Source organism: Protopterus annectens, chromosome 2.part2, assembly GCF_019279795.1.
Source record: "Protopterus annectens isolate FY-2018-M chromosome 2.part2, PAN1.0, whole genome shotgun sequence".
Classification (NCBI taxonomy): Eukaryota; Metazoa; Chordata; order Ceratodontiformes; family Protopteridae; genus Protopterus; species Protopterus annectens.
Genome location: NC_056730.1, coordinates 647,725,583 through 647,741,498, shown reverse-complemented (window position 1 = coordinate 647,741,498; position 15,916 = coordinate 647,725,583). Strand labels below are relative to the sequence as shown.

The window sequence follows — 15,916 nt, the reverse complement described above, 5'->3', positions numbered from 1 at the left end:
CTATAGCTGTTGTTTTTATTTTCATATAGGAATAGAATAGCAGAGTCCTGGCATGGGATGAAAGTCAGGTGCAATGAGAAAAAACAAACCTTGCAGAAGTGATGAAGAGAGTCATGAATCAAAAGTAACAGGGTATTGGGCCCAAATGGGTATCTATCAAGTGTACTGGAGTAATAGGCTGAATGAATAAAAGCTGAAGCAAGGCTATTGAGTCATTAAAATCAGACCAAAATGAATAAATATCAATCCAACTTCAACAAAGACAAAAACATTTATTGGCATATAAAAATGAATATCAAAACATTCAGATTATATCTCAAACTTCTTCAAGAATGACTTATAAAACATAAACATTCAATGCAAGCTCCAACACATCTGAATCATCAACTGCTATGATAAAAGACATTGTTGATCAATCAGATTCAGGTAATTTCTTTTCAACACTGGCTTAAAGAATAATCTTTACTAAATCCAGGTGGGTACAACAAATCCAATGTACTCTGTTATTTGGAGTCATCAGAAAAAAACATCTGTTCTTCACTGATTAAAGTGATTGCTGTACATGTGTCAGGTAAAGTCTTGGTGTGATACTAGATGACAGGCATATTCATAGATAGGTGTTTTAAAAAATAACAGTGACAGAGAGCATACAAGCAGTTATCTGTCTGTTTTATATTTTCACTTGCATGTGCCAGAAAATATTTTGTAGTTTCTGAGAGTCAGGTCACAGCATGGCTTCATGGGTTACAGATGAAATTAACAAGAACATGTTTAAACAGACATACCTGGAATATCTTTTGCACAAAACAACAAATGAAACTTGTCAGAAGTTAAATAAGTGGATGTGGGAACTGTAGTGGGATGTAAATTGATATTGTGAACAGGAAAATGCAATCCCAGTAGGAAGCAAAGAGCAGTACGTAGGGCAAGTTATTTAGAGAGACACCGATAACTGGGAGTGTAGGACAGACCTCAGAATTATGGGAACACTATGTAGCACTGTTTTACATAACTCAACCAAATATATGGAAATGAAAATATATGTTTGTTAATAACACAAAAAATGGTGTCCTTACATTATCCCAATGGTGTAGATGGATTAAGCCCTTCCCTAACTATGATATACATATTGTGGCTTTAATTAGTAGCCAAGGCATGTGTGCTCTTCTCCCTATCTCTTGGGAAGAGGAATGGTGATGATTATGTGCTCAGTGAATGGGAAGGCTTAAGTTACCTGTGCAGATCCATGGCTGCCAGAAGATGTCTACTCTCAAGAGTGTGTGTGTGGGGGTCAGGCCAATATACTGCCATCTCTTGGGCAATAACTGCCCCTGACAGTCTCCTTGAAGGCACATTTTAAGCAAACAAGGGAAGTGCCTAAGGTTTCTACACACACACACACACACACACACACACACACACACACACACACACACACACACACACTCACAAACATACAAATCACGCAGACAGCAAAATGATAGTCTAGCTCTCATGTTCCTGTCTTGGTGCAGTGATGACCCACTCTTCTATTGAATCAAGGAGCTTCTAATGGAGGGAGAACCCTCCCACTGAATATATGAGCTGAGAATGTGGAATAATCATGAGAAAATAGAAGGTGAAGTCTGTTGTGGCTGGGATTAAAAAAATAGTACACTAATAACAAAGGTCAGAACAAATAAAAAATAAATACAAATGTAACATAAAACCCAGAAGTGTCCCATAAAATTTTAGTGATAAAATAAGATTAAAATATAATAGCCAACAGACATCACAGACTATTTCAAAAAAGATGGGTATTAAAAGTGTCCTGTGAATGCTAAACAGAAATGGACAATCCCAAAGCCACCCTTTTAGTAAGTTTCACAGCTTACAGGCCTGAAAAGCAAAAGAAGCACATGTGGACCCACTAGCAGCCCGTGGGAGACAGAGTCCAGGTGGGGCTAAATGGCACAACCAATTCCTTCAGATAAGTGGGTGCTAGGTCATAAATGGACAAATATACTAAGACTAGGATCTTATAGACTATTGTATACCACTCTGCAAGCCAATGAATGCTTTGCAGAACAGACATAATGTGTGATTGTTGTTGAGAGTGTGATGGCCATGGTGAATTTTTGAAGAAATGATGTGAGAGAGGAACAGCAAGCACAGGTCACAGGAGGAAGGATGAAGATTCACACGAACATAACATAACACTTTCATGGAGGGAAAGATAGGACCACAGAATGTCCTATCCCAGAGGAGTTTAATGATTTATAGAACAGTACAGGAACTGAAGGGATTCTGGGATGGTATAAGGAAAGACCTTAAACAGAAACTAGCAACTGCTTTGAATTGCTTTTCTTTTGCCATCTTCTTCTTTGTTATGCAAAATGGTAATTCTGGCACAGAATTTATATAAATTTTAAAAAGTAGTTAGCAGAACATTACCTTATTTGTTAGGAAATAAAAATGTGACCTGGTTTAGAAACCTTTTAGATGTTTTTATCTCAGGTTGTGTTGTATGCAGTGAGCACAAGCTGAATATTGAATGTACCTGGTAAACATATTCTTGAAATCTGAATTAGGAATTTCTTAAAAAAGTGTACATAATGCTTGAGGGATGAAACAAGTGTTTCAGAAGCCTAATACTGGAAATGCATTTTGCTAATCCCAGAATCTAAAACTGTGCTCAGGATATATTATTGTCAATAATTTATCATTCTCTCAGAATATGTTGAAAAACTGATCATAAGTCAAATAAGTTTTCAGATCTTGTCAGACACAGGGTTCAGAAACAATCCAAGAGATGATTTTTGAGCTGATACTTTTTCAGAAATGGTGTTTCCTTTCTACTTGATGCTAATTTGTCTCCTTTGATTTATGCATGAACTCTTTTGTCTCAGTGTTACCAGTACAGGATTGGATTCATTTTCTGATGAGAATACATCCTGTTTGGAGCTGCTGTCTTTCTCATCTAGAAGCACAAAATAGAAAATTAGTGTGACAGCAATTCACAAGTCAGTATATAATGCAGAAACAGAAAGCCAGTGAAGAATGCATTGTTTCCCTGCTTGTCCATGGCTAAGGCATAACACATTATGAGACTGGATTATGAATGTCCTGAACTGTTAATCATTATAGTCTTATTTTATTAAATAGATCTAGCAGGTCCCTTTAGGTGACATTTATCAGTGGCACACACACACACACACACACACACACACACACACACACACACGCACGCACGCACGCACACACACACACACACACACACACACACACTTACACACATCATTGGTTAAGACATGGGCTGCTAATCTACTCCTAACTCATGCAGATGGTACTGCAGTGTAACAGTTTAGTTTAGGACACACAATCAATGTACTCTGCTGGATATGTTGCTTTTCCCATATACCTTTGGAAACAGTGGATGTGGTGGGTGCACAGGGTTCAGGTGAATGGTTTTCTCCTGTGGATTTCCAGGGGTCCTCCCATTAGCAACTGTCAGGGTTATTGCCTAGCCCCTGTATTATTCATATTTTTTAGCATCTGTAGCACAAGTATATCTTGTTGTTTGTGTATTTCTGTCGATAGGACATGTAGTCATCTATTTATATGCATTTTCTCCCTTGTGTGACTGGCTGTATTGGTAGACTGTCCCCTGTGTTCCTTGCCCACCAGTTAAGCATTGCTGGATGGTCAGTACTTGGAAATGGAGAGGTCCACAAATTATTTACTTTATTTCCTCAAATACTAGTATTTAAAGGATTTGAACACATGCAGCAACCAATGATTATTGGCTGTTGTCAGTGCAGAACATTACAAATCTAATAATCCATTGGCAGTGGTAGCCCCGTTGTTTGCTTGCTATGTTTTTTCAAAGCATTGCTCAACTGAGTGACTAATTAGCGCTGATATCCTTTTGCATTGTACATTATGGCACTGCTTCAGCCCATCTATTTGCCACCTTGGTGCATTTATCTGGATAGCATGCTTTTGGGAGGATCATGTTTTTTTGCTCTTAGTAAGGTATTATCATTTTGTACCATGGCTGCACTTTCTTGGGCTACTTTGTAACACATTATAGACTTTAGGTATTGCCATTCATGTCTTGATCACTTAGGTAATGCTTTGCATGTCTTCTCTTAGAGGTCTGTTTGCTGGAGGCATAAGATGGCAGGCTACTTTTCTTAGCATATGAGAAAACATGTTGTGTAAAACATGTTTCAGTGAATCACATAAGCTAAAACAAAGCTTCTGAATCATCTTTTTGTTAATTTAGTGAATCAAAATAGTCTGAAATGAATGGAGAGTATTTTTGCAGGTGAGGAAGCATTCTTCGATCCTTTGAATGTAAATGCCACAACTTGATAGTCACATGACCATGACAAAAAAGAATGCCCCTCTTGTCCTTCGTTATAGAACCTCAGACTTGTGATGTATCTTTCTTGTATAAGTAGTAGCTGGAAGGCTGCTTGACCCCACACTCAGAAAATACTATATGATCATTATGGTTATTTTGGTTTATTATTTCAGTAAAAATTATTTGGTATCTTCATTTTTCAGAAGGGCAATTCACTGAAACATGATTCTTTTGGAAGTTATGTTCCTCTTAATATCTTGTTTTTTATTTTTTTTCTTCGTACTAGGGTATATAATTTGATTAACTTTTAAAAGACAGCACCATAACTGCTTGCTTGACTGGTTATATCAGAAGGGAAGAATAATTTTACAAATATCCTCCGAATGCCATAGAAAAGAACAATATCCCATCTTCCTCATCATTACTTTTGATTACTGCACACTTAAGTCAGGTAGTCACCTTAACATTACAACTTGGAGAGAATATTTCTTCATTTATGCATTACATATGGGCAATCTTACATCTTCAGAACAGTTACACTTGGATGAGATATGTGTTTCCACCCTTCAGAAGTCTGGAGGTTTCTATGCAACAGTGGTAGTTATTGTGGGAGCATTGATGGAAGGGTATTTTCTTAGTATAGTGCAATGACTGGCATTAATATATGTCCATGGAATGTGAATAGTTTAGTGGACACAGTTAAAAGATACAGATTATTTACATGTATCATGCGCTATAAACCCCAGGTCTACTACAAGTGCTCAGGTACCATTAGCTCACAACACACTTCCTTGCTTTCACTCACTCATGTTGGCAAGTACCCTAACTTCCATCACCCACATTTCTGTGCACTACTAGTAAAGTAAGTATCCCCCCAGAACCCTGAATCTTAACAGTATAAACAAATGCCAATGGCTCCATAAACATACAATCTCCCTCCACTCCCTAACCCAAACTCTGAGTTAAACTCCTGTTCCCTCCCTAAACCCCAAATCCCCCTCCCTTCCCTCACCCTACCACTAATTCTGAACCAACTCCTGATCACAAAGCAAACTCAAAATCTTCCTCCCCAGCTAATCTTAACTTTGAGCCAATTCCTGATCTTACCCTAAACCTAACTCTAACCTAACATTAACTCCCGGACACTGCCTAAACCTAAAATCCCCCTCTCTTCTCTAAATATAAAGCCCCTCCCCTTGTTTCCCTTCCCCATTTATCAGTAGCTTGATGAGGCCGTCATTGCCTGTGACCATACGTCTCAACCTCTTAGTGCAAGAAATCTGTACAAAGACAAAAATTATAGAGGGAGGGGAAAAAGGTGCAAAATCAGGGATAATTTTTAAATATTGCTCTTATAAATTTAGGGAAGATGATAGAGTAATAAGTTTTGCTTTGATATGCATTTTTTGAAGGCTATGAAGTCTGCAACTCACACATCTGCTTTATTTCTTGACTTCAGTACTCAGTGATATGTCAGAAAACTACAAATCTTATGAGAAACAGACCAAAATATGACACAAAAATCTGGACATTCTGCAGAAATCCGGATGGTTGATAGGAATGCCTGTGACTGTTGTGGAAACTGCGTCCCTGAACTCATGTTCGAATTAGAGCAGCTGGTCAGTCAGGAGGGCAGACTGGGAAACAACTGCTCAAGCTTCTTGCTGCAAGTTCCTACATTTCAAGCAGCTGGGCCTTGAGCGCTGTGCCTTGAGTGGCTGTAAGGGTCCCATAAACCCTACTTCATTTTGTTGCAGTAAAGTAACCTCACCTTACAGATGTTGAACACATGGGTCTGATTAAAGTTTAATATTCTACAGGGTTTTAGTTCTCCTTTGCCTTGGGGGTGTAAAATGGAGGTTATTACTTTATATTCCCTTCTGAGTGTTAGAATATTTTAGTTATGAGGAGGGCAGATTTTTAATTTTAAAAGGGTTTTTTATGTGGGCAAATAATTACTATCCTCAGTGTTTACCTTCCATCACAAACACCCCTTGTGTTCTTGCACATTTAGAGAGTAGGTTGTTTTCAGTAACAGATAGTTTGGAGTAGACATTGGAACATGGTCTTATTTATCTAGGAGGTCTCTACAGATCCCAGAACAAAATGCCTGCTCTCTTTTGGCAAGAGATTTAGAAAATATTTATCTGTGTTTTAGATGGCAGATATCCATAATATTTTAAGGCTACTGAATAACATAGACACATATTACTCTCACAGGTTTATAACATTTTCTAGGATAGCGCTTAATTTCTAAGGAACACTGATTTATGTTATGGACTGTGGTGATAGCCCCATCTTTCTCTCATATCATGGTCTCCTAAAACTCTCAGTTAGTATACCAGAAATTATTTCAAATGGGCTTATGAAGGTTAATATGTTTCTCTGCAAAGTCTTAAACTTTAGTGAAAGCCTGAAGTTTTTTTTTTCATTCTGGAAGAGTCTTCATAATTTCATATTGGTTTCAGATTAAAACAATAAGTAAGAAGGTCACTGAAAAACAATCAGTAAAAACAAAATGAAAACTCCAGCAAAGCTAGAACTTCCACTGAGTGGCCCCCCAAACCTCTTTTATCAGAGGCACGTGGGATATATGCAAATGATCCTTATGAACATCAGGTGCTTCAGCTAATTGGCAATTCTGAATGTCCATGACTTGTTTCATTTTATTGGACAATTTCAGGCCAATAAAGCCAAACCCCACTAGCTGTGGATATGCATATTTCTGCCTTGTTATGACCTCATCAACACAACACAAGCAGAGTGTTTGACTAAGCATTAGAAACACAGGGCTCTTATACCCAACTGATGTCCATTATCATTAGGGTCACTGCAAAAATATCCCAAACAACAAACTAAAACAAGAAGTAAGAAGGTCACTGAAAAAACAGTAAGTAAAAACAAAATGAAAACTCCAGCAAAGCTAGAACTTCCACTGAGTGACCTCCCAAACCTCTTGTATCAGAGGCACATGGGATATATGCAAATGATCCTTATGAGCATCAGGTGTTTCAGCTAATTGGCAATTCTGAATGTCCATGACTTGTTTCATCATTTATTGTTTTAGTTAAGTCCACATACAATCACGGATCTTAAGTAGATGTTAGATAGGATAGTCAAGCTGGGACTTGCTTCAGAATATCCAGTGTTACTAGGAAAGGCAAAAAGAGAAATGGAACATTTGGGCTGGCTTTTACTTCTGACTAGTACTCATCCTTGAGGAACATTAGTTTTTAACGTTTTACTCATTTTCCACTTATTATGGTGCTTATATGTACAGTTGGATTATCTTGTATAAACTGGTATAACCATTACTTGGCTTTTGTTTGATTACTTCATTTTGTATTTTAAAGTTAATAAAGTATTTTTAATGAAAGGCTCATGAACTTATACCAGGAAGTAACTGTAAATAAGATTATGGAGAATATAGAAAAAACAGAAACCTACCTCGTATAATGCTAAGTATAACTATCGAAATTAATCAAGACTGCAAACACACTTGTCGACCAGTTATGGATGCAGTTATAATGACATGCACGCATCTTAGATAACAATATAAGATGATGTTATAAGAAAGGATGTTTGACTAATTCACCAGTCTTACTTACACTGATAGAACATGGAAAAAAGAAAGGTGTAACCTATTTCTGAAGAAAATATTTCAGAAATTATCCCGCTCAATAAAAATACTTTTTTTAGAAAGTAGAAAATGAAAGGGTATGAACAATCTAATTAGAAATCTTTTTCTACAGTCACTTAAAGTGAATCATTTTTCTCAAAAAAAAAGTGTCCCAAGCATCTTCTAAATCCATCTAAACATTCTTCAATGTTTTAACCCTTAGGTCTAACACCAATAGGCTAAACATTTTACATTTTCTAAAAAGTGCTATTTGTGGTTTCCAACTAATTGCTTCTAGAAATTATTTATTCAGAGCATGCTACAGAATTTATCAATTTATCTCAAATGTAGGGTATCTTAGAAACACCTCATAACTATATTTCCTTAACTTAGGACAAAGTTTGTAACTTACTAGAGAAGAATGCAATAGTACCAGTTTGAATTTCCCGATAAGACTTAGGCCATTATTCGGTATTATCTGTCATTCTTGAGAAGCAGAGATCTTTCAGATCAATTCTGAATCGTACAGACCTAAGCAAGTTTGGAAAAGTTACAGATTTAAAATTGTTTCTTTCTATCCTCTGGTCTTACTGATTCCAAAACATATATGGAAGATTTCAGTGGAGATGGAAGTTAAGTATGCCCCCATTCCAATGCAGTCTTCAAATGTGAGATTCCTCAGGTTCAAAGTAGAGAATCAGTATTCTGCTTAGCATGCTTTTTCTTTTGGTTAAGAACTACACTAAGGGCATTTGTAAAGTGCATGATCCATGTGCTCATCCACATCAAGCAACATGACATCCATATTTTCCCTTACCAGGACAGTTGCTTGTTCATATCAGTATTGTTTGAGCAACCTCTCTCCAGAATGAGATGTAGTGCTGCACGTGTTAGAGATACTGGGGGGCAGCCTATGGGGAAGCCATTTCATTTACTTCTATTCATGGGCACTGACAAAGTATTTCCGCCTTAAAAGAGAAAGCAAGAGATTCAAGGCTTATGTTTGTATTTCTAGAAGAAGGAAAAGCAAGTCAGGCTAGGATCTTAGATATATCTTTTTCTTAGCATAACCAGTTTCACATGACAGGTTGCACATGATAACTCAGTATGCACCAAGTACTACACAATGTTAGACTCTTCAGTGATTTAGTAAAATACTTGCTTTAAGTAGAAAGATTCTTCCACCTTTAAATCTGCTGCTTACACAATGATGACCTACATATCTGACACTTAAAGTAGCTGTCAGATTATTACAATGATGCCTCTTACTAAGATTTGGGATCATCTTTGGATACATATCAGCTCTGATCTTACAGCACATCACTGTGAAGATGATGTAGGCAGTGTGTCCAGCTTTAGCAGTTTTTGTAGTTCCCAGAGGAAATACAGGCAGACAACACTAATGTGGTTATCTGAATAAATAATAAGTGTCTCACACCCTATGTTCCCTATGTTTATGCAACTTTACTCTGTAAATCTGGGACTGATCTTTAAAAATAGATAACACTGCAAAATGAACATCTTCCATGGTAGTTAAATTTGACAGCTGACTCAATAAGCAGGACAGTATCCATGGTATATAAACAGAAATGGGATAGGAAACTTTTCAAATCCATATTCCAGAAATAGGGTTACTACCCCCCCCCCCAAAATAAAAACACAAAATTTGTTTGTCAAGCAGAAAATACTCAAATCACAATATTCTGCAAAATGTTTTAAAAAGACAGGAAAAAAAATGTATGCATTCTCATTGCATTGGAAACAGGGAAATGCTTATTCAGTAATTCACTATTCAAGAAGTTCATTTGAGATCCCTATTGAAATGTTGGGACTCAAAACATTGAATCCTGGCATGCCGAAAAAGACCAAAAATGCAGGAGAAGAGCACATCACTCATCTCCTTTAAACTTCATTTTTTGCAGTGGGACAAATCCCCCACCCCCATAATTTATATATACCAACTCTGAGATTGCCATACCTTGGAAAAAATCAATATTCTGAGAAATTGCAATCTTGGACTTAATATATTAAGTCTGGGTTTTTGGCCATTCAGTCTCTATATTACAGGACTCAGCACTCTGAATCCCTATCTGTCAAACAGTTGCCATTCAGTTGCAAAGTACCATAAACAAAAATTAACCATGCTTTTCTTTCATTGGCATGTCAGAAACATTTAAAATAAGATCAGAATTATAACACGTATACATAATAAAAAGTCTCAAGTCTTATAATGAACTTTTTTTCTGTGAATCTTTATTTTTGTTAACATTTTAAAAATCTTATTAAGTAATTTTACTTTCTGAATCATTTATTTGAAATTGCATCTGTAGAAATGGAATGTTTTTTTGGGTAATCAGATTACTACTTTTGACAGCATGTTGCTAAGGTGCCATTTTGTTGTTTTTAAGGTGATGTAATAATTATTTTTTAAATTCCCAGAAGAGTTACTAATGTGTTTGATTCAGAAGATGCTTCTAAAGGCAAATGCACCAGACAAAGCATGATTGTAATAGTTTCAAAACAGCACAGAAGACAATGAATATCTCTATCGCTTCAAGTGATTTGTGAGCCAGCATGGTGTAGCCCACTGAAACAGGAGTGATTTTACAGCTATCTGACCCTCTGCAGTCTGCTGATCATAAGTCCCTGTCCAGAAAAAATTCCTGGTGATCATAAGTTCTACAGGAAAATTTCTAAATTATATGTACAAACAACATTTTAGTTTTCTGTAGGAGCAAAGATTCACTGAAAACAGATCTGTTATTTATGTATTTATGTGAAAAGTAGCATCTGAGGCAACTTGAACCATTTTAGCTCACTGGGTATTTTATGAAACATGTGAACAAAGAACAAATAATTTTCCCTTCTTTAGATGTATATAACACAATCCCAGCAATGAACCTCCAAGGTCCTCACCTCCAAAACACGAACAGGTAAAAATAGGAAAACACAAGGATGAGGAACTCCATGATGATGCAGCAACAGAATACGTCTTTATTAATACAGAAGAACAAGAAGATGAGCGCTTTCTCGTACACACTGTACGCTTCTTCAGATCTAAATCATGTGAAATATGGCAAGCCTTATATAATGCTTCCAATTATCCATTAAGTAATTAACATCCTAATCAATCAGTCAAAATGTGAGATTAATTGTTCTAATTGATAGTTAACCACTCAGCAAAAGTACTGAAGAACATTTCCTGTTGCTGCAAACAGCAGCATTGCGCTCACTACTAACATTCTAAAAACAATTAAACTATATAAAACTTAATGCAGTATTAATAAGTTCATTCTAATAGTACCTCATATTATTAAAAACTCATGTATATGAACCATAGTATATAACAAAGTACATAAAATTGATTCAATTTTAAGAACATCCACAAAGACAGTGTGCCTAGGTAAAGTGCATGTGCATGATAAGAATCAAGAAATAATAATAGCGGAACAGTTACCCAAAAGCTCTGTTTCATAAAAGTTTTCGTTACATAAAGCTGTTTATATAGTGTGTCAAACAACATTATGAGAACTCATAATTCCAAGATGGCGGTTGTTTAGGGAGTACCCTATACTAGTCGCTCCTCATATGCCAGCGCTTATCTCTAATTTTTAAAATAGTAGATAAAGGTGTTTTCTACAGAAGTTTGCTTAAAAAGATAACCGGAAGGTTAACACTAAAACTTGGACTCTTTGTTTGTAAAAATAAAGAGAATTTTAAACATTTACAGAAACTTTCTCCATTTGGCCTTCAAATCGCAAGCCACGTGCATATAACGGACTTTCTCAGTGATCCTGCTCCCGCGAAGACAAATCTGCTTAGGTATGGCTGGTAACTCCGATAACATGGAGACTCAGGCCACAAAGGCTAAATTTTCCACATTGCTTTTGCCTGATAAAGATACAGGCTCAAAAAGGCTTCGAACAAATAAACAAGGTGTCGAAAATTTAAAAATAAGCGCCAAAGAAAAAAATGAACCAAACTTTCACCTGGAAGAGCTAAAACAAGCCTTAGAACCTATACATACTGCCGTTAAAAGTTTTGCTGACCAACTCACTGACTTTGGTAAATCCCTAAATAATATAACCGAAAGGTTAGATAGTCTGGAAGGGAAGAGTCACACTAACGAAATACAAATTGAAACTTTAAAAAAAGATTTATGTGCCAAAGATGTTATCATAACTGAAATTCAAGACAAACTGTTAGACCTTGAGGCGAGAAGTCGCCGAAATAACATAATAATAAGAGGATTGCCAGAATCCTATGATAGCCACGATCTACTAAAAACTGTTAAACAGATTTTCTTAGCTCTTCTAAACCTAGATGGCAAGCCTGAGAGTTTAGTTCTAGAGAGAGCACATAGAGCCTTGCGATCTCGTCAAGATGCCTCGATGCCCAGGATTATATACACCAAAATCCTGAATTTTCAAGATGCACAGAGAATACTGACAGCAGCCAAAAAACAAAAACAATTTATGTGGAATCAACATAGACTGTCATTTTCACAAGATTTACCTTCACTGATTAAAGCAAACAGACAAAAACTAGCACCCTACTGTTCTGATTTAATTAAAAGAAATATTAGGTTCCAGATGCGTTATCCAAATACGCTATCCTTCACATATAATGATAGGAGATATCAAGTAAGTACTTTACATGAAGCTAAAGATATCTTCATAAAACTGTTTAAAGAAGTGCCTACTGGAATAGTTACCGCTAAATAATATTCCATTCATTTGACTATTTTAGACACATACACTTTAAGCAACATATTACTCGCTAATGTTGCTTAGTCATAACCTCAAGTGTTTTATGGAACCTTGATAAACATTCATGACTGAGCTGTACTTTATTATTCTTTTATACATCAGTCTAATACAAGTGCTGTGGAGGTTGGCGAGACAAAATGTTTTTTCTTTTTGTCTCACTCATAAGGCAGTTAGATTCCTTTTGTCCGGAAGCTATAAATAACCTAAGGAAAAGAAAGAGACAAACACCGAAGATGGGTTCTTGGGATTTGTTGTTCGAACGGTATTTTTTTGATACCATTCGCACAAACGGGAATATGTAATAACATTATTTGCTTTCAAACAGTCTCTCGGCTTAATCTAACTGATGAGACAGGTATATATGTATATGTTTGAGTTGTTTTGTTCAAAATATTTCGCTGATATATGCCGAATGATAGAGGCATAGTACAGATAGGTCATTATCACACAGTTTTTGAAGCGCTGTGTTCACGGAAGCGTTGCCATGGTTTCTCTGCGAATAATTACAGCATCAAACATCTGCTGTGACTTTTTTCTTCCAAGAATGTAGTTACAACAAAAATATCTATTACGGGACTACATTTTATGATATATTTTATTGTAATAACATTACTGTGCCTTTTGGGTAATACATTTGGTTAGATGGGATATATAACATAATTGTAAACTCTTTACTTGAACTCTTGACAGTTTCTTAAGGAAGGCGAGCTTATAGATGAGCTAACTTCTGTTTAAATAACTTATGCATAATTTCTCAATGTGTATAATACGATACAGTAAATATGTAGTATAAGATATGTTAAACACTCATATAATTCATTAAGATACATGCGATGTATATTGAACTTAGAACCTTATTTACTTAATTACTTATTAAACTCAACATTTTAGTAATTTCATTAGCTAATACATACAACACCTGCTCTTTAGCAAAGCGTTAATAAAATATTTAATTCTTCATAGACTATATAGGAGTAGTGTAATATTAGTATTACAGGCCCTGATTATGATTGTCGTCTTGTTTTCAATATTTTTGTATATATGTATAGTTTGTTTATACATACTGTTAGTCCTTTTAGGACTTTATTTAGATTTAATCTAATTAGTTTGCTTATTTTGTTAACCAATAACAGATATTTAATGCAACTGTATGTTTCTTCACTAATAAGGGGTGGGTGGGTAGGCACCGGGTTGAGTGGGAAGAAATATGGAGTGCTAAATATAATAATATTTTTGAGACGCTTAAATAGTAGGTGGTTATACTATAACAAGACTTTGATTTCAATCTTTCTGCAATACATTGTTAATACTAATTACTCATTACTTATTTGGTTACTTTTAGATATCTAATATAATGACTTTGTGTATTGATTCATGGAATGTAAGAGGGATACATAACAAAGATAAGAGATCCCTACTTTTCATCTGGTTTATAAATCTCAAAGTAATATTTGCTTTCTACAAGAAACTCACTTATTCAGGGAAGATTGGGATAAAGAAAATAAAAAGAAATGGGTCAAGAAAATAATAGCTGCTGGTAATAGTTCTAATGCAAGGGGGGTGGCTATTGTAATCAAAAGTAATTTTCAAGGCTCCATTTTAGATGAGAAATATGATATAAATGGAAGATGGTGTTATTTTACCTCTCATCTTCAGGATTTAGATAAACCACTTGTTTTTTGTAATCTTTATGGTCCCTGTAACAATCAACACATTTTTTCTTACAGATATATAACATTTTATCTTCTTTTAAAGACCATTACATTATTGTGGGAGGAGACTGGAATGCTATTATTAACCCTGATACTGACCGTACTAGTAGGTCGCTCTCATATAATCTCCAAGCATCTATAGCTCTGGAAGAATTGATGTTAGATTTGAATCTTATAGACCCTTTCTCCCGTGCAAATTGTATTGATAGAAAATATATTTATACATACTATTCTAAATGTTATAATTCATGGTCAAGATTGGACTTTTTCCTTATTTCCAACTCTCTCTCACAATTGAAAACTGATTATTCCATAGAACCTAGATTCTTTTCAGACCATTCTAGAATATCCCTTAGACTGGATTTGAATCTCAATATACCACACAGACATACATATAATAATTGGACGCTAAATAATAATCTCCTCTTAAATTCTGACATTCATAAATTAATTACTGACATTATTAGGGAAGCTTATTTCAATTTGGACAAAACAAATATTCCATATGATATACAATGGGCATCTTGTAAAGCAAACCTTAGAGGCATGTTAATTAATAAGGCTTCATTTCTTAAAAAACAATATAGAAATAAAGAATCTTTACTAAAACTAAAAATTCAAACTTTGGAAAGTCAATACAGACTAAATGCTAACCCCACTTCTTACCAACATCTGTTAGATTCTCAAAAAGAATTATGTTTACTACACCAACATAATCTCTCTATAGTCGAACAAAGACTTTTAGCTATCCATTCTGAATGGGCACAGGTTCCCTCCAGAGTTTTAGCGAGAATAATTAAAAATAACCAAACTCTTCCCAAAATTCCACCCTTACAATACAAAAATAGGTTATTTAATACTGATTTGGAAATCCTGCAACTCTTCTTGTCTTTGTTTTCAGATTTATACTCTAAAGGAAACGCTCCTTTGAATAAGCAACAAATGGACAGTTTTTTAACTTCTATTAAATTCCCTACACTGAGTGAACAACAAAAAAATATACTTTCGGCACCATTAAGTTTTCAAGAGGTGTCAGAAGCTATTGACAGACTAAAATCTAGTAAATCCCCAGGTCCAGATGGTTTTACATCTGAATTTTTAAAACTCATAAAACTGCTCTTATACCTTTTCTCCTCAAAACCTTTAACTACATAAGAATAAATGGTATTTCAGATCTACATTGGAATACTTCAAAAACCATCCTAATTTTGAAAAATAACAAAGATAAATCGGATCCTGATAATTATAGGCCGATTTCCTTAATTAACACTGATATAAAAATTCTAGCTTCTTTACTTGCAAACAGACTTAAAAAGGTCTTACCATCTTTAATTTCTTCTGACCAAGCAGGTTTTATGTCTCATAGACATGTATGGGATAATACTTTGACACTGGAATCCCTCATACAATTTACTAAAACAGATAAGAATCCATTATATGCTCTAATTCTTGATGCGTCAAAGGCTTT

The 15,916-nt window shown here is 35.3% G+C and overlaps 1 protein-coding gene across 1 annotated transcript in view; it reads right to left on the bottom strand.

Moving 5' to 3' along the window:
* Positions 1–252: 252 nt before the first annotated feature.
* Positions 253–15,916, bottom strand: part of LOC122795753 (shootin-1-like) — a 944,918-nt gene continuing 929,254 nt past the window's right edge. Inside the window, exon 16 of the mRNA XM_044064066.1 lies at positions 253–2,959. Within this exon, the coding sequence (XP_043920001.1) occupies positions 2,835–2,959 (125 nt within the window). The 3' untranslated portion in view covers positions 253–2,834. The remainder of the gene's footprint in view (positions 2,960–15,916) is intronic.